The following is a 26,984-nucleotide window of genomic DNA, read 5'->3' as shown; positions in this document are numbered from 1 at the left end:
GCATAAAATACTGAGTATACAGGGGAGAGATTAAAAGAAGAAAGTAGACGTTGATGAGGGGAAATAATGGCGATAAAGAGTGGTTGAGGGGGGGAGAACTGAAGTGTATGTGGACCAAGAAGAATACAGGGAACAAAATTACTTCTCCCTATGCACAGAGCAAAAGAGGACATCAACAATGGCTTTGAAATTCTCAAATTCACACAATAACTTTGATATTCTGCTTCGATGAAATACTATAAATGTCCCCGAGGTGATGGTGTGAGCTGATTCAGATTCCTCAACCTTAACCTTTAGACTGCGACTGGAGATCAACAACACCAGAACCTCAGCTTGTATCAGAGAATGAGGCAGACAAATCCAAGATAGGATCAGGCAGAGTGGGATGTGGAGAGAGAAGAATAGATAAAGGGAGGGAAAGAGAGAGAGAAGGAGAGAGGGAGTGTGAGATTGGAAAGAAAGAGGAATAGGTACAGTAAATGGAGAGGGAGTGAATGAACCATGGAGTGAACTTCCATTCACTAAAACCTGCTCCGGCGTGAGTTGAATCTTAATTGACGGATTGCGGTAAGATGACTCACTCTTTCTATTTTTAGCAGCTGAAAAGAGAACACTGTTTCTGAGTTGAATGTACGTGTGTGTAGTCTGGATCATTATGCAACCAGGCGTACGTTTGAGTTGTAAGAATTTTAGTACTCATTTGTGAGATCTTGTCATTATGCACACTTTGAGACTAACCTGTATCCCTATAGAGGACCGAGGCGTCTTCAAGTACTCCTCAGCCTTGGACACCAGGATGGCCTTGTCGCAGGTGAGCACCGAGCTGTGGCTGTCCGTGGACGGGTGTCGTTTCCCAGCCATGACTCCAGCTGCCTCCATGGCTATGGTCACCGCCTTGGCGCTGTCCAGGCTGTCGGTGGAGTTATAGAGGGCCCTGCATGGGTTCAGCCCCATGCTGAGGCCGTCAGGGGCCCACATCCCACCGTGAGGGTGCCTCCCGTCGTGATAGGCATCCTGGGTGGACTCGGTGCTGCTCTGGGCCGTAATGGAGATGAGGGGTTTGGAGGTTGTGCGGGGCGGGACTGGAGGAGGGGCCTTCTTGTAGTTGGGTGTGTAGGTGATGGCTGGAGAAGATGGAAAGACATAATTATAAGACATAATATTTCCATGCTGCATTTATATTATCGTGTCACTGCCATCACAGAAATCTATATGTACTGTATAAGTTCATTTGCACATTATTTCAGAGTCATTAAAGCTCAACAAAATAGAATTTTGTAAAGTTTTCATGATTTGGCCCATAAGAATGTATTATATATATCTATCTCAGTAAAACATTCAACAATTAAAGACCTATTCCTCTACTGAAAACCACAGTACATCCCGTAAAAGAGGAAAAGTGAAGTAAATTCCCAACCATCCACAGGAACTTTTGTACTAAATCATGAATATTGCCTCCTGTGTTTGACATCATCCTTCAGAAATATCTTTATTATTGCCAACAATAATGATTTAAGACCAAAACCAACAATGTGTTAGTCTGTCTCCTAATACTTTCTGACTTTCCTACCTTGTGTGTGGCATAGGAATGCACCAATACTGATACTGGATTGGATATCGGGGACAATGGGGCCGATCAATAAATAAATAAATAACAAAAACAAATAACAATTAATAAAGAACAATTCAGTAAATGTACATCTACATATTTATTTGTAACATTTTGTTTCACAAAGTTCGTAAAGCAATGTTTAAGTCAAGCCTGACGTTGCCTTACACATAAAAGAATGATCCCAGTCACTTTCACACAGTGAGGCATGCAGCTCATTAATTAAACACTGGTATCGGATCGGTATTCTGTGACAGTCGATACCCAAAGCCCAGGTATTGTATCGATATCGGGACTGAAAAAGTCAGATCGGTGCATCCCTAGTGTGGCACACAGTCCCAAACCTACAGTATACAGTAAGTTCCTACTGAGAAAATACAATCTTTAAAAACAAGCCATTTAAAATAATTTCCTAAAACAGCTGGACACTTAACTCAACCAGGAGTAAAGAGTGAATTCATTGGGGACTATTTTCAGCGGCGGATTAATACACACTCACACTCTATTTTTTGAAAGCAGGATGTCACCCGGTGCAACAGTAAGGCTCAGTGATGTGTTTTTCTTATATAGTTTTTGGACATCAACGGAGCTCTATGGCAGAGATTTAATACTTGTTAGTAGAGTCAATTCGTTGTTGGTTTTGGTCTTTTCATGGGATTTGTTTACAAAAATAAAATTGTAGAACATCATCAGACTTTTCTTTTAAACATCTGCCATCAATCCTCCTGATTGCTGATTGTTATTTCCCTCGTAGTAGTGTTTTATTGTTCTGTTAGTAATAAACCTACTCTATCTAGAAGTCAATTAAAGCTACTGGTGTCTTACCAGACTGTAAGCCTGTTTTTGACTAAAATGATTTCACTGGGACACATAAGGGTGTGAATCTACACATTCCTCTCAAGATCAGTATATGGCAGAAACATCATGCAGGCACCACATATTCCCATTTGTCATATGACAAACAAGCTTATTAAGGAAAGTACTTTCAAATGTATTAGCAATTAATATTATCGCTTAATTAACTCACTTTTATTATTAATGACCTCATTAGCATACATGGTGAGCTATATTGTGGCGATTATGACGGGACATTAGGCAGCGACGCCGTTTGTTTCCCAACTTGATGAAATGTAGCTGGTGGCTAAATATGTATTAATATGTATAAGCATTATTAGGGCAAACTGCTGATCATCTTATCGATCCAAGCTCCTGCCTGAGTGAGTACTTTCTGTTCAAGAAAGCGCGGAAACCGTTTTTCCTCCTCTTTTGTTCACTTTGCTCAGATAAGGGAGTGGATGGTTGGAAATGTGGGCTCTGAATATATATTTTTGTGAATAATGAATAAGTCAAGAGAACATCAAAGCTTCTGTGCCACGAGACACTCATCAGACATGGATGATGGTAAAAAAAAAACACAGAAGTATTCAACAGTACTCATGTGTGGAGGATCCCGGTGAGGAGATACTGCTCAAGGAAGCCTGACAACTCTCATCTTCTTATTCCGTCCATTTTATGACAGAAAGAGGGGGGGGATTACTTTCTTTCAAGTGCAAATGAGAATATGGACTTAATCCACAGAGAGATGGACTTGAGGAATGGGTCATGAACGCCTTCTAAGCTTCGACGTGTCTTTATTTTCAAGCGAGGCTTTCAGAGAAAAGCTCACTCGGTGTGGTTACGGGCTGAAACATCTGAAGCGCAAGCCGTGTTTAGTGTGTTTTGATCAAAGCCGAGAGGGTGCCAGGTACCTCGGAGCCAAGAGCAGAAGAAAGAAAGGAGGCGAGGAGGAAGAACAGCGAGTCACGCTGCAGGTTAAGTTATGGGTTATCGTTTTCCTTGACAAAGAGCTAAACCGTGTTGAACTCTGTGTTTCTGTTTCCGTCTTACAAATGATTACATCACACAAAGCAATTAAGGAAGTCCTTATGAGACCAAAATGTGATCCATTTAGAGTTCTAATGAGCTGCACCCCCCACGCGGGCTCCCAAAAGTTGTGGCGTAGAATTAATAGCATTTCAGCCTAATTGCATTGTAGCCATGAACAAACACATCGTTGTCTGGAACAAGAGCTTGCAACCCTTTTTAGAAGGAGCATCATTTATGGTCAGAATAAAACACAGGGCTTCAGCACAAACCTGCAACACCTTTTGGTCTCTTTCCCACCCATATTTTGGTCGTGTTTATAAATAGCTACACGTCTGGTCTTTGGAGATCGTTCTGCTCCGAGGGCTTAATGACTCATGCTGCTGTCCATTCACAAAATTAACTTCCCATGGATGAAGAGATGCATTAGGGAAGAACAAGGAAGATGGGGGAGTGAGAGAAAATAGAGGTGTAGAGGTGAGAGAACGGGGAATGGGAGGAGAGTGGATCTGTGCAGACAGAAAGAGAGGGTTTGTGTGTGATAGAGAGCGAGGATAAATCAGGGAGCGAGGAGAGATCAAAGGAGGAAGGAGATGACCCAGTCAGGGGGCATGATTCAGCAGGAGGACCAAAATAGAGCCATTATTAGCCAGCCAGTCGTGCAAAGGCGAGTCATAACTCTTGCTCCCATCTTTGCAGTGGCAGTATTACTCAGCATTTAGATTTCATCTGAAGTGAACACAGTCAGTGCATGCTCACCCTCGCTCACTCCCTCTCACTCACTCACTCACTCGCTCGTTCGCTCGCAGTAAAAGTGTTGCAAATCCCTACAACATCAACGAAATGTTTCACTTCACATTGTACAGGAATATGAGAATAAAGCAGTGTGCAGACTGAGAGCATAACCATGAGAGGTGTTCACGAATGAAGCTCATCAATTGTAATTAGGGCTGTCAAAGTTAACGCGATAATAAGGTGTTAACGCAAATTCGTTTTAACGCCACTAATACCTTTAACGCATTAACGCAATCGCAGTTTTAAAGCTAGATAGTGACGATGGTATCACATGAAACTACAAAACCTAAAGAATCCATTGGCACCAACCATGTCATACTAGCACGTCGGGAAGGAGGCTAAATAACGCTTCTAACTTCTGCTAAATTTTGGCGAGGAAAACTGTCATGGCCATTTTCAAAGGGGTCCCTTGACCTCTGACATCAAGATATGTGAATGAAAATGGGTTCTATGGGTACCCACGAGTCTCCCCTTTACAGACATGCCCACTTTATGATAATCACATGCAGTTTGGGGCAAGTCATAGTCAAGTCAGCACACTGACACACTGACAGCTGTTGTTGCCTTGAGTTTGCCATGTTATGATTTGAGCATATTTTTTATGCTAAATGCAGTACCTGTGAGGGTTTCTGGACAATATATGTCATTGTTTTGTGTTGTTAACTGAGTTCCAATAATAAATATATACACACATTTGCATAACGCAAGCATATTCGTCCACTCCCATGTTGATAAGAGTATTAAATACTTGACAAATCTCCCTTTAAGGTACATTTTGAACAGATAAAAATGTGCAATTAATTGCAGTTAATCATGGACAATCATGCGATTAATCGTGATTAAATATTTACATCGACTGACAGCCCTAATTGTAATACATTTATTCAACAGACTGTTTCACCAGACAAAGTAGTGATCAAGCAGAGGCTGGATTATTATTCAGGAAAGGCAACTGCCCCAGTGCCCCGGACCCCCAAAAAGCCCCAGTAAATTAATTAATTGCAAATTTCAGCAAGGAATTTGCTCTATTACTTAAGTACAATATATCAAGGTGTGTTCTGTGTTACCTAATCTTGTGGCCTTATCTTGTTTTCAGATTTTATTTCAGCTTTCAGTGGTTCTCAAACCGGCAGCCATGCCTCTGCGAGGCCAGTACACATGACTGGAGGAAAAAATGCAGAATGCATCAAAAGTTGAATTAATTAGATGTATCATTTGTGAAGGAAAAATGGCCAAGAAAGCATGGCTATCAAGATTTACAGCTTTGATATTTGGCATTCAGACCTGGTCACTTCCCACAAGGAAACACCAAGCTCAACAAAGCAAGAAGTGGGAGCATGAGAGAAAAAGTGGTGCATATTCCTCAATAATGTGTTCAATCAAACAGCCTAAAACTTACACATGAGCAGAACTTGGGACGAGGTAGTACTCTAACATTTAGGAGCTGGTTGCTGGTTATTTGTGTGAACCAAGTAAACCTCATAATAACTTATTATGTAGCATGCAAAAAAATAGATAATATAAAAGCCATTCTACATCTACACAATTGTCAATATGCCTTTATAAACATCTCCATGACAGCAAGATGTTTACCAGGTTCCAAGAAACAGTATGTACAGTGAGTACAGTTTAAAATAGATAGCGGCATCTTCAGAGGCAACTTAATGGATTCAATGTGAATACTCTATTTAATCTCTCTCTCTCTCTCACACACACGCACACACACACACGCTACTACAAACAACTACCACTGTGCCGGTGAGTCTGATTAACGCGAGACACAAAGGCAGTGATTCAACCACTCCATCTCTGTTAGGGCCTCTCTATCTATCAGGGCTGGCTTGTATGCTAACATGGGGGTGGGGTAGTGGGGAGCTGAGTGACACGCCGTTAAGAGTCTTTCTTCCCGATTGGATTTATCACTGTAAAGGAAATGCAGCAGTTTGTTTTGCAGCAGGCTTTTAAGGATATGTAAATGATGTGGAGCGAGGGAGAGAGGAAGATGGATGGTCAACTCCATTATTGGCACAGTGACGAGTGTTGCAGACAACATACATTAAAGAAATTAATATAAAAATAGCCAACAATAGATAACAACAACGAGAGTCAGAGTCACGACTCCAACTCACTTAACTGACCCCGGATGGTTTGCAAAAGTTTAAAGATTGTGATAAATCACTGAGAACAAAAAACACTGTTTGCAACAAACAAAACACCCTATGTAGCAGCAAATGTAGTCATTTCATGGCGAGTTTCTCTTGATCTTTGGATCAGTTACGTTCTTTTGTTCGCCTGTACTGTAAAGCCTCAGATGTTATCCTGCTGTTCATGGATGTCACACAGACCGAATCTGTCTTTAAGTAACTCTTTTGCTCCCTGGTGACACATCTGTCACCAGTTAGATGCATGCCACTGTGGTCTTAATCTCACCCTGCATGAAAACAAATCATCTTCTTGTCAACTAGACGAGTCACTAAAATGCACAACGGAAGCTATTAATGGAAACATCCAAAGGGTGGTGTATGTGTGTATGTGTATGTGTATGTGTGTGTGTGTGTGTATGTGTGTGTGTGTTTATGACTTTAGGATGGAGGGATGTTTCAAACAGGTGTCAGAAAGTGACGCTATCATAAATATGTCGAGCGACAGCGGAGAAAGCACTTTTAACAATTGAGCTCTGTCATGACTACAGTCTAAAAACAAAGGAGGACAATGGTTTAGAATAGAGAGGTGTAGGCCAGTTGCATGAACCTAGTTCAAGACTAGTCTTGGCCTTAGACTAGTCTTAGATTGTCATATTCCACTATATATATATATTAAGACTGACTAAATTTGAGGTAGGAAAGTTAGCCACTTCTCCCCCTTTGCTAAGCCTCAGGTGAGAGCTTTGAGTTAACTATTTTAACTGTTTACCCACTACTTTTAGCTACTTTTTAGAGAACTATTTCAATGATTTATCCATTACTTTTGGCTTACTATTTCAACAGTTTATCCATTACTTTGAGATAACTATTTCAATTGTTTACCCATTAATTTAGCTCATTTTCAGCTGACTACTTCAAGCGTTTATCCATAACTTTCAGTTAACCATTTCAAGTGTTTATCCATTACTTTCAGCTAACTATTTAAACTGTTAATCCATGTTTGGCTAAATTTTGGCAATTTTTTTTTTAACTTTTTCTCCATATTTTTTTTGTATTATTGTACCATATTCTTAAATTGTTTCTGAGCATCTTTTGTGGTTCTAAAAAACGTTGTATTATGCTGTTTACTTTTTCTGTATTTTCTCCTATGTGGCGTGCTGTCGCTGTTGCATCAGCCATGTTTTCTCTCTTATTTCACCCATAATGCATTGCGTGATAGGCTATCTAAGTCAGCCTTACATTAGTCACTCATAGGGAAGCTTTATGCAACAGGTAAAGTCTGACTGTGTAGTGGAGCAACTGCATCCTCCAGTCAGTCCAGCTGTGATAGGCCCAAGTGCTTCATGAAAAAATATATTCTAGTGAGAATGACTCAGTTTGTATTCAATAAACTCTTAATTGCAGGTTTCACGGCTTGTTTACTGAATGGTAACTTTTTATTCATTAAATGTGTGAATGTGTGAGTAATTGCAGATAATCAACATTATTTAAACATGTGCTTAATAGCAACTTGCTGCAGGACAACTCGTGTTTCAGTTAAATAATATATCTTGCACACTGAAATGGAGTAATGGAGGATGCCCCAGGTAGCAGGATTACCTGGGGTCTGCTGGGGAGTCCGATCGATGCTGCAGGTGGAGGGGAGGCAGAACTGGATCCCTGAAAACAAGGGGGTGGGGTGGATATTCAGAAAAGTGGGCATTTCAGCCCAAACATAAAGTACAATCTGTTTATATTACACAGAGTGGACATTAAGTAACTCATACAATTACTATTTTTTCATCTTTGAATGTTCACTAGAATTATAAATGTTTATTGTGCACCATTTTCAGACAGACGCAGTGACCCGTGTTTGAGGTTGGTGTATATAGGTCAACATGCATCCCCTAACCTGGCTTCATCACCCTGCTCCCAACATGGATCTTACCAATGACATGAAACTGCTAAACTCTTACAAGATGACCAGATATAGAAAAGAGATTCAAAAAGTCATTACAACAAGCGCTTTTAATGAAATTCCCATCAAGGTCTGGTGTACTTTAATGGTTTAGCGGTACAGTTGCAGATGTTGTTCTTGTGTGATCCACACAAACCAGGGAGCAATTGATATTACCAGTCTAGTATGAATGGAGATTTTAGCTTGAAAATAGAGAAATTGTGTAAGGAGGCTGATATGTTCTAGATACCAGTATGCCACCTTAATACAGACATTTTTTTATTTTTTTTTTACAATAGGGTAGGAATGAATTTTCATTTCTGTTTTTATGATTTGGTATTCAAAATACCATCCAATAAACATATTATTTTAAATACTTTACCCATTCTCAACCTCTCTCTTTTCTGATTTTTAGTCATTTTGCATTCAATGAAGATTTTGTCAAGAAAAAAAAGTTCTGTTAAAGACTGCTTACAGTTGATACAACTGCTCATCATGGCTTTAATTGACACTTTTTCGACATATTGTGTATGTGGCAAGTGCTTGGTGAAGATATTTGGCATTGTTTAACCTTAGAATTGGAGAATGTTTCTGCAATTGCACTCCCCTTAAGCTGTATGACGTTCACAATAAATTAAAATAGATGTATACAGAAAGAAATCCAAACAATTACGTGAACTGCAGTAGAGCAGTTCACTCCTCTCGCATGCCATTGAGGGTATTGGTTTCCTTGTAAAGCATTTCAACAATATAAAAGTAAATATTGAGTTCTAATAAACACAAGGTTGGCTAGCATGTTTTCTCTGCAAAATCTACCTTCAATTGAGCAGACATTTCACACAACTACTCATCAGCATCATTACCTCTGTTCCAAAGTTCACTGTTATTATATGCCAATATCTTTCATTGCATGACTGAATCCTGAAGCAGTTTATATTCAGATTACACCTTATGAATAAACATAATGTCACTAGAGTACAGGGTAAATTATGTGCTACTTTTAGACAACAATTTTGCAAATGAAAAGTTAAACATGGAAGGGGTCCAAGAAGGAAAAAAGGGTGGTGCGTTTGATGCCGGTGAAATGAGCAAAAAGAGCACAACAATACAACCTAATTAACATCCAACCCCTTTGAAAAGCTTTCCGATTCAGTCAATTTAGCAAACTTTCATAAAGTGCTCTGCACATATTCAATTCAAAACAACACACACAGGAAAATCCTTTTTTCTGGCAGCTCACTGATGTTCAGCTGAAAGACTCTTTTTGTTCCAGCACACTTTATTAGAGCACAGACTTCAGGGGGCGATTCCATATAGAGCCCATTAATTGGACAGATAGCACAGATATATCTTGTGATTTGCCTGGCTTTTTAGCTGTTCATTGCTGGTAACAGAATTCTGCATATCCTGTGGTATGTAGGCTCCTTTCATTGCACTGAATATCAAGATGAAACAATGAATAGAACCAAATACTTAACAATGAGGCACTGTATATGAAATGCACGAAACATTGAGGCCATCTGTCATGCACCATTACAACATCATTTTCATCAGTCAGTGTCACACATGTTAAAAAATAGCCACATGTTGTACACCTCTTTTCAGGAAGGAACACAATTCAACATGTCATTACACTCATGTCCCAGTATTACATTCTCAGTCTTTGATTCCTGAGCATTGAGATGATATCTTACAGTAAAAAATACAATATCACCTCTCGACAAGGCCTGTTATTACTATAGTCAGATTATCAGATAAATTTAATTCATTATGTATTTTTTAAATAAATGTATACTTATACTTATTGTCCGGCAACAACCCTGTCTCCTACAAAATTATGTTCCCATACAACTAAGCTAGGGTTGCAACTAACGAATTTTCATTGTTGATTAAACTGTTGATTATTTTCTCGATTAATCAATTAGTTGTTTGGTCTATAAAATGTCAGAAAATGGTGAAAAATGTCGATCAGTGTTTCCCAGAGCCCAAGATGACGGCCTCAAATATCTTGTCTTGTCCACAACTCAAAGATATTCAGTTTACTGTCATAGAGGAGCAAAGAAACCAGAAAAATATTCACATTTAAGAAGCTGGAATCAGAGAATCTTTTACTTTTTTTCGTTTAACAAAATGACTCACAGTTATTAATTGATTTTCAAAATAGCTGGCAATTAATTTAATAGTTGACTAAACTAAACTGCATTCTCAATTATGTTTCGAGGGAAACGTATTTTATCCCTGATTACGGTTGCAGTTTTAAACAGTTTCAAACACTTGGTTAACAAAAAAACAAACAAGACTCGGTCAAAACCGAGTATATGGCTGGACAGTGTATGGTCAGTCTGTGAATTTGTGGCTAAATTGTTACACAGATAGTCAGTGGTCATGTCTATAATGTTAAATCCAGCGCTACATGTTCACCAGGTCCGGCGAGGACACGAGGGGACACGCTGCTCCACTCAACTGGCCGATCAAGTGGTGACGTACCCTCTCGTGGAATGCACCTGATTGGTTCCTGGTTTTCTGCTTGCTGTCTCAAACGAGAAACAACATGACAGCCTGCTCGTAAACTCTCTGTTATTCTATCTAAACAATCCACCAAGAAATAGGCGATACCACTGCTGAATCTTGTTTCATTTTAGAAATAGTTTGCCTAGTTTAATAGCTCAGTCCAAGTTCGTGAGCCGGACGCGTCGCACTGGACGGGTTCATTTGCATAAAGTTGAGATTTTACAACTTTATGGAAATACAGACCCTTTCCAATTCGCCACAACACTCCCACCATGCACTGGGCGACTGCTTCTCCTGCTTTCCATAGGAAATGAATGGAAGCAGCGAGGCAAAGCTCTGCTCATGGCAGGAGGAGCTTTTGCCGGGCGTGTAGCTCTCCACCTCCCGCCAAAGCTCTGACTGCAGGGAAGCCGGATCTGGGTCCGTCCGCAGCAGGCTGGTCACTGGACTCGTTGCACTATGTCATCTGCCGCGGCCTTTGTGGACTACAAACGTATTTGTGATATGTCAAAGACAAACGTAATCCGTGACAAAATGCGTTTCCCTCCAAACGTAATTGAGAATGTAGTTTAGTATAGGAACGTAATTTTTGGGAGACAGGGCTGCCAGCAAAGATGTGTGTATATATATATGCTGTATGTTTGGTAGCAAAGTGTATACGCATGTAGGTAACATGAGGTTGCGTGTACAAAGAGGCTACATACCATAACTGTACTGGTTTGTAATCATATTTGAACGGAATTAAAATAATGCAAGTTACTTTCTATTTTCTATTAACAGTACAATTTTCCAGCTCAGTCTAGGATTGTGCAAACATCATTCCACAGCATCAGTTCCTTTTTCTTTGTACCTGCAGAGTCCACCCAACAGCTCACATAGTAAACAGTATGTTCTTATAGTTATATGATAACTGCGAAAATTTACTTCACTCCACTCAAGAGTGACAATAAACAGAGAGCTTAAAATAGGTAAGGGAAAGGAAAGTTTCTATCATCACAGCAAGGATTGTCGGGACCTTATACATAAGTCCATCTTCTCCGTAGTCTATAACAGCGTTCCAATAGAGTCTCTTAAAATAGATGTGTAAAATGTCTTTGATGTAATACACTGACTGAACAAGAAGATTCATTATTAGTGTATCCACTGATTAAAAAAGGCAGTACTGTCCTGGAAGATAATTCACATCAGTGGTGACAACAGCTTCAGAAAAGTTCATACTGCTTTTAATAAATGTCTTTGAAGCACAGTTATTCAGTAAATATGTCACCACCAAGGGCTCATTGCATTCTTGCAGTATGGTGCAATCTTTGAAATATGTTTTTTTTTGTTGCTACCAATGCAGTCTTTCTTTTCCTAGAATATTACTGTAGGTTTGTGTATGAGGAAGTCCTTGCTTTGAATGCCAATGCTCACATGACATTTAGATCTGCACGTTGCTCTACAGTGCATTGGCAGCTACAAACCGTGAGCTATAAATGTACTTTGAGCTACATTTTGTCTGCTGAGAATGAGGTATGAGCTCACAGAGTGAGAGACACGTATGTGATTTCTGCACTGTTGTACTCGTATCTCCCGCTAAAGAGTTCCACGCTGCCGCTCCTGTGCATCGATTCTCGTCTCTGGCCCCTCCTCTGCCACCTGTTCCACAGAAAGGCCTGCTCGCTTGAGGACCTTTCCGGACTACCTGGAGTCTCTTCTTCCAGAAGTTCATCATACACCTGGGATGCAGCCATACACTCCAGTATTTCTGGCTCCATGGGTGCCAGGTCCACTAAAGGTATGTCTTCGGGATCTGGTGGGGATGGATCTGAGCCTGGTGGAGGAGGATCTGGGGCTGGACTTGTGGGTCCGAAGTCCATTTCCAGTGACGTATCGGGAGATACTGAACTAGGAGGGGATATTGTGACATTGACCTGCGGTAGTGGGACTCCATGTATTTCTGTGGCTAAATCCTGAAGCATGTGAGCTAAGCGATACTCCATAGCTGGATCCAAACAGACAGATTCTGTTGACGGTGAAGGATCCAAGGGGCACACTGTGGCTGGGTCAGTGGGTAGGGGTGAACTTGGACTATCTGATTGGTAGAAGGGTGGATCTAAATCCTCTGTATTAGATGGATAGTCAATACTCAGGTCAAAAGGGTCTGGCTCAGGGTCCATGAACACAGAGTCAAGATCATCTTGATCTAGGGAAGTCAGCATGACTAAGTCAAAGTGGACAAGATCGGCATGATATATAGGAGTGGTATCAAGTGGTTCAGGAAGGGGTGGCCACTCTGAGTCTTGGGACTCTGGTTCGGTGTTGGACTGAGTTTCTACCGAAGTGGAAGCAAAGGTTGAGTCCAATGTAATTTGCTCTGGGGGAGTGTCAGAAGGATAATCTGGAAAGGTGACAATGGGATCTGGATTTGTGTCACTGTCAGTTGGACTTGTAGGAGAATCCGTGCCAAGGTACTCTGACACCACAATGAATGGGCATGTGATGTCAGTCTCTAAATTACATGGTGTAACAGTATCAAGATTAAGCATGGGTGCATCACAGATTGAGAATGGGTCTTGACTAACAGGGTCGGATGAGGACACCATGGGTAAGTCTGATGGTTTTGATTTGAATTCTGTTGGGTCTGCAGGATCTGGATCTTCTAATCCTGAATATGGTGAACACACAGCAGTGGGATCTTGAGACACTGATTCTGGCTTTTCCACAGTGACAAGATCCGGAGACTCTGAATCTGACATGATGTCACCATCACGTTCCTCAGGTGGAGACACAGTCACTACAGGAACTGGATATGGTAACTGTATCTTATCTCTTTCGATTAGTCCTGAGTCTGGGGATTTCAGTTCATCGGGGTGAGATGGTTCAGTATCTGAATGGGACTCATTAGCTGGACCTATATTTATTTGCTGTGCAGTGACTAGTATTTCTTGTTCCACTGTCACTGAATCCTGAGGGCTCTGAAGGGCTGCTTCTGAGGAAATTGGCACTGTACCATGAGTGGTCACTGGCTCATTAGTGACCCTGTCAGATGAACTCACAATTGCTTGGTCTGGTAGCTTTAGTTCTGGTTCTGGTTTAGCTCTAGAGGGCAGAGCAGTCAAATCAAACAGCTCTAGTTCTGGTTCTGGTTTAGCTCTAGAGGGCAGAGCAGTCAAATCAAACAGCTTCAGTTCTGGTTCTGGTTTAGCTCTAGATGGCAGAGCAGTCAAATCAAACAGCTCTAGTTCTGGGTCTGGTTTTGCTCTAGATGGCAGAGCAGTCAAATCAAACAGCTCTAGTTCTGGTTCTGGTTTCAAATCAAATGGTTCTGCTGCTCTAACAGAGCCTGGAAGTATTGGATCCAAAGAAAGTGGTATGGCACTCTCCACATACATTGACTGTGGACAGGCAAGAATGCTTGGGTCCATAGAGTGCTGTTTTGGCAGATTTCGGCGGGAGCCTTTCTTTTCCTCCTTCTCCTCTGGACAATTGACAGCTGCATCCGCAGTGCTTTGCCGCACTAGGACCTTGCTTCTGGCCTGGGTCCCCACAGACACTTTGGATATCTGGGGTCTCTTCTCTCGAGCTCCCCCAATACCTCCATCTGCCGCAGAGGTTCCAAGTCCTCCTGCCCCTTCCCCTACCCCTACCCCTGCCCCTGCCCCTGCCCCTGCCCCTGCCCCTGCCCCTGCCCCTACCCCTGCCCCTGCCCCTGCCCCTGCCCCTGCCCCTGCCCTCGGTCCTGTCCCTAGCCCTGCCCCAACCCGTCCACCTAAACCTACCCCAGCTCCAGCAGCAACGTTGCCACCTTGGGGAGACCATGTGTTGTAATGCTGCGTGAAAGTGTTGAAATTACTGTTGAAAGCACGAAGCTCTACACAGAGGTCCCTCCTTAGATCGGCAAGCTCTCGACGCATGGCCGAGACCTCTTCCTTCCACTGCATGCTGATAGCTGCAGCCAAGGTAGCCGACTCTTTGATACTGGCCTGGATGGCTTTTGGTGATGGCCGTTCATGGGCACTAGATCTGGGGGACCTGAAGAGGCTTGGAGAAACAGGTGGTCCCGACAGAGGTTTGGCTGTAGCGCCCATGCTATCTTGTTGGTAAAGCCTGTCTCTTCTGATGGGGCAGCCTAGATCATCATGAGCCAAAGGGGTCGTGTCTGCCAAATCCTCAAGTACACTGGCCTGGTCAGGTAAACAAGAGTCTTCCTGCACATAATTTCTGTCTGGAAGACAAATATAAATACGTATCTGTAATATGGCCACAGGTGTGAGCAGCTGGAGATAATGTGCTTTTTATTGCCACAAAGCAGTAACATCAAATCATGCACTGAATGCCATGAGTCAAAATAAGATAATAGCAAGTACTAATCTTATGATTATTGCCCCAATTCACTCCTGTGTATACCTTAATGTGTACTGAAGAATTTTTATTCTAAAATTTTAATAATCTGTAATATCATTATACATTACAGTGAAATTACTCCCATTTTGACTCATTTCCGTTAATGGTTTACACTGCCTTCTCAGCCTTAATTTGTAGCATGCATTCTTCGCATCTTTTCAATGCACAAAGCTGAAACTCCTAGCTCCCGGAACACATCACAGAGAATGGACAATATTTCTAATAAATGAGGTGTAAGAACAATCCTTGCATGCTCGTCTGTTTTCAGTCGAGGTAACGAAATGTGTACTTTGTGCAATGAAAAGAGGCAAAGATGAGAAAAGCTTCCAAACCATTTCCTATCAATCAGGAAGTATAGTATGAACCCTATTGAAAAAGTGAGGTCCAGTTTGACAGATTGATTCGAAGCACCAATTGCCCCATGTCCAAAATAGTGGCGAAATCTATCACATACCAAACTCTGTATCCTAAAAATGCAAAGATATTTGAGTTTACTGAGAAAGCAGTGTAAGCAAACATTTATAGGTATGAAGAATTGATCATAAGCACAGCTCCAGATGACCACACCTCTAACCCTCCCTATTATAGTCCAACTGATGTTGTAAGTTCTTGAATCTACTGTGGGAAAAGGTGGAATCCGCTCAGACTTCTCATCCGGACACTTTTTCTTCTTTTCTTCCCACATTCTTCATCTGTACAAGGACGTATCATTTCCTCTGTGAAGCCAGCAATCACGGGAATTGTTGAAACCACCAGCAGCTTACAATTTATAATCAAGGCTCAGTATTAGAAATGAATGCACGTGTGAGCTGAGTAGGTTTATATTTCGTGTTACAAGTTCGCATATGTGATATACTGTATGTGACTAACCAGTGTGACAGTTCAGTTACCGGTATATTCATTGCCAGCATTACATTACATTATCCATTATCCAGGTCTAGACACAATAGTGTGCACTTCTGTAATGTGATCTCATTGTGTGTAAACATGTGTGAAGTGAACAATCTGTGAGCGAAGAAACTTCATAGTATATGTTGTGATATTTAAGTGTAAACTGGATTAACAAGTAAACAATGCATACTTCGCAGACGGCAATTTTACCATTTCTTTGCCCAGTTCGCAATAAAGCTGTAAGAACGTCCACAAGTGTGGCAGCACAAAGGAAGTCAGATTTCCAAAATGTAGCTGAAAAAGCAGTCATGTCCTTATCCTGACCTGATTTTTACTTCAGACAATTTCCATTTGTGATTTTCAATAGGGTTCATAGCTTTACTCTCTGATGCATCCAATGGATGAGCAGATGAAGCACTGTATCCAAAATACAGTAGGATGAACTAGCACAGTGGTAGCTACGGTAATCATATGTCCATCAAAAACAATGGCAACATACAAGAGTGATTCATGCAAAGATATGAAGCTGTTTGACAGTACAACCAGTTCGCACTAACTGTTCTATATTCATCCATTAGCACACGTTAATGCCAAATGTAAGCTTTTGGTGTCACTTTGTAAGTACAAACAAAATTACCAACATCCAGGATGTCACACATTGCATTGTGCGAATTAAGATTATGTCAGATTTCCCTTACCTGTGGTAGCCCTGATGGTGGAGGTGACAGTGGAGGCCATGGGGGGGATGCAATCATCGTCTTGGGAGTAGCCAGCCTGGATGGCTCGCAAGTAGCTGTGACTCCGAGTTCTGAAGCAGCCGGGCAGGTCCAAAGCCTCCATGGCCTGGGATTCCACCTCACTGAACACCGACTCGCACACTGATTCAAACTGGCCGTTTATTTCTGTTTCACTCACCTGTGAGAAACAAAAGCCGTAAGCATGATTTCTCCATTGTTAAAGAGGACCATTTATGCTAATATTCAGGTGCATACTTGTAGTTTGGGTTTCTACCAAAACATGTTCTTTAATGTTCAAAAAACGCTTTACTTTTCTCATATCGGCTGTGCTGCAGCACATCTTTTCACCCTCCGTCTGAAACGCTCTGTTTGAGCTCCTGCCCCGCCCTCCCGAAAAGTCCATTCTGCTCTGATTGGTCAGCTGGCCCACATTGTTGTGATTGGTCAACCGAACCAAACTCTTCGGACTCCGCTCCAGCTCCCGCTCTAACTAGCTTTGTTTGAGGGCGTGACAAACTAGATGCTAGGCAGGTATTATGCAAATGTGTTACTTGGTGACATCACCACGTTACGGAAGAAAATGCGTGACTTAAAGCGAGGTGTTTCAGGCAGTTCAGGAGCAGTGTTTCTGTGGGAAAGAGTAACTCCCTTTGGTGTGGACTTTGGGCTTCTGCAGACCTTTTAAATGCACGTCCTTTAGTGTGTTTAGTCCTTTAGTGTGTTTAGTGTGTGTATATATAACACACTAAAGGAAAAAGCACAAAAGCATAATGGGTCCTCTTTAAGTAAGTGAGGATATTTATTTGTTTATCTGGAGAAATTAATTGGTCGGTTGTAAAACCTAACATTATGTTCTCTGTCAATTTCCCTGAGGATAAAAACAAGTCTTGCTGCTAAAATCAAACAAATCCACGTGTTAGGCAAAAAACAGCAGAGAGATCAATGCAAAATGTGTTTTTATGTCACAAAAAATATTTTTGCATTTTGTGATTGTTGCTTGGAAATTGCTCTGTCATATTTCCCCACTAGTAGATAACCTGCTGGTTCCTTTAGCCGCAGTAGCTCATGCTTTGTGTGAATACAACAAAACAACATGACATCAATTTTCATGAAATCAAGGCCATACTGTGTCAGAGAGTTTGTTGTAAAAGATGAGTTGTTGATATATTTCTGTTTCTTGTTTCAGATATGTACAATGTATCTTGTAATGTCTCTGATATCGGCTAGTTACAAATGGTTGTTTACCGAGCAGAAATAGTTTGATGGTTATCAGTCCAATCCCGTTCGACAACATCAAGAATCAAAGATAAACATCTTGTTCTATTGGGATTTTGAATTAGTAGGAGTTTAGTTGAGCTTTTAAGACTCTGAACAAATCAATATGCCTCTCTTTTAAGAGGGAGATGAATATCTCAACAACCCCTGCTGGAGTCTTTTAATATATCCAGATAAACAGTGTGCAATGAACTGTCATATAAAGTGTAAGTAAAATGAAGCCAGAAAAAGAGATATGTGGGTTCTAAAAAAACAATATTGTATACGATAAAAGAGTGAAAGTTATTTAGGACAGTCATGCTCTTTAACTGGAGTTTTAAATGAACAACTGTGGTGAAACTGATTTCACTGGAGACTCCCTGGGACCTCCTCAGGGTCCCTCAGCAGCCCCCCACTGCTCTCCAGTACAAGTTTGGATTTGAGAAACCTTCCTAATTGAAAGGGTGCAGACTTACCTGGCTCACTTGGCTAACACAGCTAGCCTGACTGAGGGTGCTGACTGCCCGCATGTAGCTCTGGTTCCTGGAGCGAAACTTGGGAGAGTTGTAGTTGGCAGAGGGATCCAGGGCAATGCTTGGGTGCATGTCCCTGGCGGCTTGCATGTGGTAGCTCTGACTGAACAGAGAGAGAAAAGGAGAAGCAAGGAGGGAGTGGGACTACAGCCATGATGATGATTTTCTTAAGTCAATTCAACATCATTTCACTAATAACCAAAGCAGTTTGACTATAGGTGTAACATGAGGACAAAAACAATTAAGTGTTCTCCTCTGGGCAACCTGAACTTAAGAGGGAGACTGGTTATGACATTGTGTCTCCCAAGAGGGGAGCCTCTCTCTTTCTGTTTCTCTCCCCCACTACACTGATGTGTTCACCAGCGTCCTTAAAAAGGCAGTTCGATTTCTGTTGTGCTGAAACATCCAATCAATGCTTGGAAATGAGGCAAATGCAAATCAGGAGCTAGTTAGTGAGCAAGCACTTCAGAGAGCACCCCGGTGTCAGCCAGGTCAATTAAATGTGCTAACCCAGCAGTGCAAGAGGATGTTCAGAAAGCCAAGGCTGGTTTGAAATCTGCTGGAGAGAGAGAAGACAAATAGAAAAAACATGGAAGAAGAAAAGGCGCTTTAAGTAAACTAGAGAATACTATGTGAGTCACATTAGGAATACCAAAGTGAGTTTCCCTTCCGCCAGATCCATTTCTAATGGCAGGCAGTGATGAGTAAGCAGTTTCTGGGCTTTTTATAGAGATAAACACTGGTGTTTGGCAGCGAGGAAAAGGCCAGTGTGATTAAAAGTCCCCCAATCCATCTTGTAATGCTGTAGCAAGGCTGTGTGTGTGTTTGCAAAGTAATATCAACCTTCTGAACATCCAAAGGCATCCTATAGAGCAGAAACATCCAGAGATTAAGTCTGAATGAAGTGCTAAAAGTAAAGAAACTGTAAATGGGAAGAAGTATGTGGGCGTAATGTATAGCCGTGAATCATATCTTTATTGTGTGCTTTATGATTTGGCAGTATGAGCGGGTAGCCCCGGGTGACCTCTCATTGACTGGTCTTGAGTGTTTCCACTGTGAGGCGTCCATATTGGGTATGTCAGCAGGGCAGCGAGCCAGCTGGCTCCGACGTCTGACCACTGCAACATGGCAGCAACGAGAGGTAAGGAGGGAGGGGGAGAGGCTGAGCCCGTATTCACCTTAAGTCTGCAGCAAAATTGGTGATGTAGTTACGCATGTCACTGTTGATTTTATCCAGGCGGTAAGAGCTGCGGGTAGAGAAGAAAACAGAGTTACTGGGTCCCACAAGTGGGAGTTGGATGGATGTGACGTCACTGGGCACAAGTCCAATGGAACTGGCTCTGTATGGGATTCGTGGTGAATTGAATGTTTGCTTGGGAGTTTTCACCAAAGTGCTGCAAACATTAGGGTGATACAACATGGCCCTCAAGTAATGATAAAAGTTGGAGAATGTTATATTACGTTGATTGATAGAATTGCCAGGTCAAGGCAATATCTGATAAATGAAACATGGACAGACCATGGATGGACCATGAGAGCTCCCTAAAAGTGGAGCCAAAATATCTTGATCGCCCCCTGTTGGCTGGCTGCAGTATAGCTCATAAATCCCATCCCCTCCATGTTAGCGAATGGGACATAGGCCAAACTAAACAGTCAAAGTACACATCAAAAAATGTTTTTCCAAAGATGGTTTATGTCATTTTAGGTAGTTCTTTCACACTGATGTATGTTCAAGTATTAATTTTTCTGATAAGTTTGGTTTTAATTAGTTATCCGATGCTATAAAAAGGGGGTGAGACATCACGATTGACAGCTTTGAGTCTCTCTCGCTGACAAGCTGCAGCCGTGCTCGATCACTACCGCACAGACTCTGGCACCAAATTAAGTCAAAATCTCAAGATGGCAGCCCATATGCGGGATATTTTGTCTTCACTTCGGTACAGTGGAAGGACGTGTAGATGCGTCATCCATCTATATATATACAGTCTATGGGACAGACACACAACGTTATGTGGAGTGTATTATGAGTTTGTCGCACACAGACTGTCCACCACCAATGACCAAAAATTATTACAAAGCAATCAATGACAAAATGCTGCACACAAAATCCAATTACACTACATCATAAAACACACATTCTTTCCCTGTGTGGCTAATTACATTTGCTTAATTGAGCCAAATGAGAATAAAAAACATCTTTCCCTGAGCAATGAAACTTTGTCGAGCTTCATAGCTGACAAGATCAGATATAAGTGCACCGGCTGAGGCGTAACCGAGGCATGCTTCATCCATCCCTGCCTGTCTATTATCGTCAGTTGAGTGAAGGGAGGCTGTTTTGAGAAAGCGTTGGCCCTTTATCAAATCACGCCAGAGCAAATTTCCTCTAATGTCTCTGATTGGTGCTAATGCACTTCCATTGTTGGCCAATATTAAGGCAAGGGATGATGGGAATCTCACACTTCCTGCCTTTCACGCTGCCAGTGAAAGCACTCTGTCTGTTGGTTAAACAAAGCCCGGCCTCGACAGTAGCTGTTGTGTGCTACTTTCTGAGGAGAAAGGTTGAAAGTAAGGCATTTGATTGAGAGAACAGAAAGAACAAGGACAAAGGACAATTCTGAAGTATGAAAAAAGATTGCTGCGGGAGAGAAGATTTTGCAAGAAGGGTTAACATACACAGTATGTACTAAGAAGTACAAATTTGAGACTTGAGACATGGGGGAAATGTGTCAAAGCCCTATGGAGATGTGGGAATACATGAAAAGATGATGCGTTTAATACACATCGCAATCAGTGTGTTCGTAGCATACTCACTCTGTCTTCTAAAACACACACTCACGCACACAAACTCTATTCCAGTGTATTGTATGTTCTGTTCAAGCCATGCGCCAAAACATCAATACAGCAGTTGGCACCTTTCTGAATGGGACATTAGGTAGCAGGATCCATCTTTGACATGGCATTAAGTGTTACATTCAAAGCGGAGGCAATAAGGTGTTGAGAAAAAAGCCCGGCCAACAGAAAGGTAGGCTAACTATGCATGACACGTCCCACGCAGCCACAAATCAATGGATTGGAATTCTGCTTTGACCTTGAGATGTGAAGGAAAAATGCTCATACCCAACGCTATCTGAATGAGTAATTACATTACGTCAAATTGGGAATTATCGGATGCTCTGCCAGTGTTAATTGTGATTAATTATGGTGCCTCAAGAAGCTAATCGTGGATGGGGGGGCAAACAAATCTGAGTTATTTTAGAACCTGACAAAAATGGGTGGGATTGATGGGCTTGTGGTGTTTAGACACCGGGCCAAAGTCATTTAAAGTGAAGCAAAGTTGCCGGAGATGTTAATGTTAATGGTTGATGTTCTTCTGTGCGTGTGTGTCAATGCAACCTGCTATCAGAGTGACTCAGTGACTCATTATGCTAATGGTTAATAGTGAAATTTGCCACATGTCATTCAGCTCCCATCATCGTTAATACATTCTTTAAACATCTTTGGCAGGTCCTACTATGGCACGAAAAAAAAGCAGATTCATATTCAATTTATCATAGCTGTCGGCTCTGCGGCTTACAGGACGTACAGGACCCCAGGGTGAAGTGGTTATGGATAGGGGGGGTTGTGGGGTGTAAACGATTATTAATTAAAACAATCATTGACATCTAACTTTCCCTCTAGTGCACACAGGCTGTTCCAGCTCAGTGGGCCCGTGACTGTGATGTATTCTTTATTGGCGAGATGAACAAAGAGACGATCCTGTCAACCACGAGAGCGACGGAGAGCTCGAAAGAGGGAAAGATGGAGGGAGGGTGACACAACCTGACAGCCTGTTCTCACTTTAACATGATTCGCTTCAGGGAGCCGATGCTGTCAAATTTGTGTTTGGCCTATCTGAATGCCCCCGCGGGACATCAAATTGCTACAAGAGCAGAGGAAATCCAACCTGCGCCAGCGTCTGTCTTGAATCCAATCTAATTCCATCCCAACAAGCCCAATGAACCATAATAGCATGAGAGCTCTCATGTCAGGTGGCATCCGTGGTGCCTTTTATGTGTGGACTTAAAATAGTAACAGATATGGATCACAGCACGATGGCACCAAGAATAAAATAAAATGAAAATAGTCTCTGCCTATACACTTCAGGTCTATAAAAAGTTGGGAATATCTTTGTCCAAATGGGTGATTTAAAATGTTAGATTGCATAATAATTGTTGTCAACAACTGAATATTTCCTCCTTTTCCTAAAAAGCTGGTCTCACCAGCGTTTGGTTTCCTGTCTCTTTGGGATCCTTTGGTATAAAATGATCAGAGTTTGCTATCATGAGAGTGCTGCGGCGTATTCTTTAGTGTTGTAAGCTGATTTATGGGAATTAAAGTTCAAATATTTCAGTCACCTCTTGCTGCACTTAACAGTATAAACTCTGTCTACAGCAACAATATTTAATTCTAACCCTGGCCCTTGAAGTCGGTAGATTTAAAAACATTCAGGAGGACAACAGGTTGTGCAAAGTATATACGAGTTAGGAGAGGTTGAAAATGAATCACATTTTCTTTTGTATTGTCCATACTATGATGAGTTAAGAACTTTTCTATTTTACATGAAATGTCTGTTCAAAATCCCGAAATGTTTTGGTGCTCGGTGATGACAAAATTTAACTTCAATGCTTATACAGAAAGTTGTCTACTTTTGTTTCTAAAGCTTGGAATGATTTATGATTGGATGATTTATTCGTCTAGTATTGTTTGTAATTTATATTGCTACTCTGGTTTCTGCCTTTGCCCTTTCTTTATTTTCTTAATAATAGTGTCTTGTAAGCCCGTTTGGGCTGGGCATATTATTTATGCATGACACAATAATAATAAAATAAAATCAAAATTTAAACTCTAACAGTAAACTGGCACCTGATTTGATTGCTTTCAGGACATTAAATAGGTGTTATGGGTCGCTATAAGCACCATAGATGTGGGTCAATAGGGACCTACTACACCTACTACGTTGTAAAAGTGAAAGTAAAACTTAAAAGCAACACGTTCTAACATATTGTAAAACTGAATCAAATGTTACATTCTGAACACAAACAAAAAAGCTTCTTTACATTTAGGCGACAAAACCACTTTGTTAAGTTTACGGGAAAAAATCGTGTTTTGGTTTAAAATAACTGTTTCAAAAGTGAAAGTGAAACTTAACGTTTGTGAACACAAAGACAACTACACGTTGTTGGTTTCACACGGGATGCAAACCCCAGTCTCCTGGGTGAAAACCCTTTTTGTTTTGTGTCCCATATGTCCCTCCCAACCTTCATTTCACCTGGAGTTTCACGCTGTCTATTACTATGGCCGCGACTAGGTTGCTGTCATGTTCTTTCATATCTTCTTTTGGTGATCTACCATGTGAATAGATGATAAAACCTACTATTGGGTGTAGTAAGCCCCTGTTGAACCACATCTATGGTGCTTATAGCGACCGATAACGCCTTTTTAATGGCTTGATAACTGTCTAATCGGATGAAACTAGAGCCCAACTGATACTGGATTATTGACATGAATATTCAATCAAAATATAGTGAATCCACTATGCCACTGCATCAATGGTTTTGCATGTACATTTATGCGCACTGGTAGGGGTAACATACTAAATGCAAGCTTTCTAACTTGGATTTTTTTGTTAGCTTTATATGCATTTTTCTCTACTTATCTGTATCATGTTCCAATCAAACCTCAGTGGTCTTCTTCGTGTGTTGCTGTAATGCAAAATTATCCTCCTGGGATCAATAAAATGTGATCTTATCTGTTAAATTAGCTTTTTAAAGAGTCGTGACCAACTCAGTGACACTGTTTCTAAATTACCTCACACATTACCCTTCTATTTCTGTGCTGCAATTTCTTGTTATTCATTCGCCAACATATATGCCAATACCAAAGTATATCTGCCTTTAGTTATTGTAATATTGGCCGATATAGCGACCCCAGTGCTGCACCAAACCAGTCTCATACTGCTGCAATCAGAAAAAAAATTATATTTCCGAGGATGCACAAAACACAGAACAAAAAACATCTCCATTTAAATCCAAGAGAAAAGAGACCACATTATGGCATTCTTCTAGTATCAAGACTCTTCTGTCAATGGACTCAGAGGCAGGCCACACCGCCTGATCCATGCTGGTCAATACCTTCCATTCAGCAGAGCCCGGCAGACTCTCGGTCGAACCACTGAGAGAGCCATTATTTAGAGGGGCCTTGGAGTACAATAACGGCAACTGATAGCCCTTCCTGCTGTTGCATCCTCATAAATCATTCACTGTTTACAGCTATTCAAAATGGATAGCCAGGGGAAGCTTTGCGAGATGTGGGAAAAGGAGCATACCTCACTGTAGCTGCCTCATACATTACTTCATACTCTGAAAGAGCTGTTAAAAAGGCCAAACGATTGCCTCCTCCGTGACAGATATCATTATGATCCTGCCTGATCACAATCAATAACGTTCGATTTGTCAGTACATATCCTCCGGGATGAATAACTGGCTTATTATGTAAGCATGCTATTGCTTGTGGCTTGTGACTGTAAAAGCTGAATATCTCTGTTGTCCCTCTTCCATCTCCTGTCATCCTGCAGAGAGACGTCACAAACACTCTGCCAGAAATGCTCATCATTAATTCTGTTTGTGTGTTTTCATCAGGGTCAGGTTAACAGTATTAGCGGATTCTATGGGTGTTGCCCGCTGCGGTTTTCCGAGATTCCAGGAAAAAAACTGCTGTTCTCGACGAGAGAGTAGCAATTCAAAAGCCTCAGCTGAATGGCATTGAGCGCGGGGTCGGCGGCGTGAAGAGCGAGAGGCGAGGATGTGACAATAAGAGTGTGGGAATCATCAGTGTTAGTCAATGTGTGTGTCGCTGTCTCTTGCTGTGGCTGTCTGACATCACATACTGGCGCTACGTGTCTGTCACAGGCCGCACTCTACACTGAGGTCACACGCAAGGTCGTCTTTGCATAGCGTCTACAGTTTATGTCAGATTGTGTGCCTTTGGGCTCGTGCAGACCAGAACAGACTGCGATTTATGCAGAAGTTGCCTGTGAGGATTTTTTTCTACACAGACCAGCAAACCTCCCTGAGTAAAACACACTGCATGGAGGAGAAATGAAATAGGAGATACTCACATTGTGTCCAACGGATGAAGCAACAGCATCCTAAACTGTTTGAATGTTGTCTTTATAGAAACAATTCTGGCAGTCATAGCCCTACAATACCTGTATTTTGCAATTTAATGGATTGATTTCAGATTATTTTCAGCCACTGTTGTGACTTGTAATTGGATAACCACAGTATACAGTACATCTATGCATTTTTCCCTCCCTCTCTCTCTCAATTTGCTGCACAAAAATTGACTTAACATTTAATCTTATTTAATTGGGACAAAATTCACTATGTGACGTTGATGCAATAATGATTCTACCAGCTTTTAGCCACTATTGTTGTAGTGGTTCTCAACCAGGGGTATGGGGACCCCCTCGAACTACCTCAAAGACCCCCTGGGGTCTTTAGAGAAAAGAAAAATGGGGAATAGTATATTTTCACTATTTAATTCACTATAGAAGTGAGCCCAATGTGAGTGATAGTCTTAAAGGTCCTTACACACCAAGCTGACGGTCAGCCGTCGGACAGATTCGGGCCGTCGGTGAGCGTCTGTCGGCCTAGTTTTTTTGGTGTCTCCCGCTCTAGTCTGCCCGTGTCGGAGCTTTTTCGGCCGATTCAGCATGTTGAATCGGCGGCGGAGTCTGTCTCCAAGTCACTCACATACTGATTTTAGTTGATGGGGCAGAAAACAGGTAATTTAATTGGTCATAAATGAAGGGAGGCCCACAACAAATTGTAAAAGCATATTTATCTTTATCCAAACTTGTGGTTTTTGCCATACACCTTTGATTTACACGAATAGAGTCATTCAAACACAGTTTAAGTTACTTCTAAAGTTTTCACTAAAATCAATGCAAAATAAAGGGGAAAAAACTGCATCTAACTGTCTGGAAAAGAGAGGGTACAAGCAGGTCTTCTTTACGATGCGGCTATAAGCCTTTGATGGGGCCTCCACGCTGAACTCCTGAAACCTTGACTAGTAAATGCACTCAATATACACGGCTCAGGAAGCACAGCAAAGGCAGATGAAAAGATTGTGTTTTGAAAGAGCAGGCCCGGGATATTTTTTTTAAACTGTCATATTATTAAAATAGACTTGTGAATCTCGGCTGTAATTACTGTTTCCACATTCTGCTGCGAACAAAGGGGATCAGGTCCCTTTGAAGAGTGAACAAAAGTGAATTTGCTTTCT

At 41.5% G+C, this 26,984-nt stretch overlaps 1 protein-coding gene across 6 annotated transcripts in view; it reads right to left on the bottom strand.

The window, feature by feature from the left end:
- The window catches only part of dlgap2a (discs, large (Drosophila) homolog-associated protein 2a), a 202,860-nt gene that overhangs the window by 15,715 nt on the left and 160,161 nt on the right, over positions 1-26,984 (bottom strand). For 5 of the 6 annotated variants that reach the window (XM_037796603.1, XM_037796602.1, XM_037796604.1 and 2 more), the window contains 5 exons: positions 19,838-19,906; positions 18,603-18,762; positions 16,834-17,050; positions 8,011-8,070; positions 739-1,124 (listed from right to left, as the gene is read on the bottom strand). In XM_037796603.1, the coding sequence (XP_037652531.1) occupies positions 739-1,124; positions 8,011-8,070; positions 16,834-17,050; positions 18,603-18,762; positions 19,838-19,906 (892 nt within the window). The remainder of the gene's footprint in view (positions 1-738; positions 1,125-8,010; positions 8,071-16,833; positions 17,051-18,602; positions 18,763-19,837; positions 19,907-26,984) is intronic. The other variant, XM_037796605.1, reaches the window with a different exon arrangement.

Source organism: Sebastes umbrosus, chromosome 16 (assembly GCF_015220745.1).
Source record: "Sebastes umbrosus isolate fSebUmb1 chromosome 16, fSebUmb1.pri, whole genome shotgun sequence".
Taxonomy (NCBI): Eukaryota; Metazoa; Chordata; class Actinopteri; order Perciformes; family Sebastidae; genus Sebastes; species Sebastes umbrosus.
The sequence above is the reverse complement of the archived record's forward strand: the minus strand, read 5'-3'. Positions and strand labels throughout refer to the sequence as shown.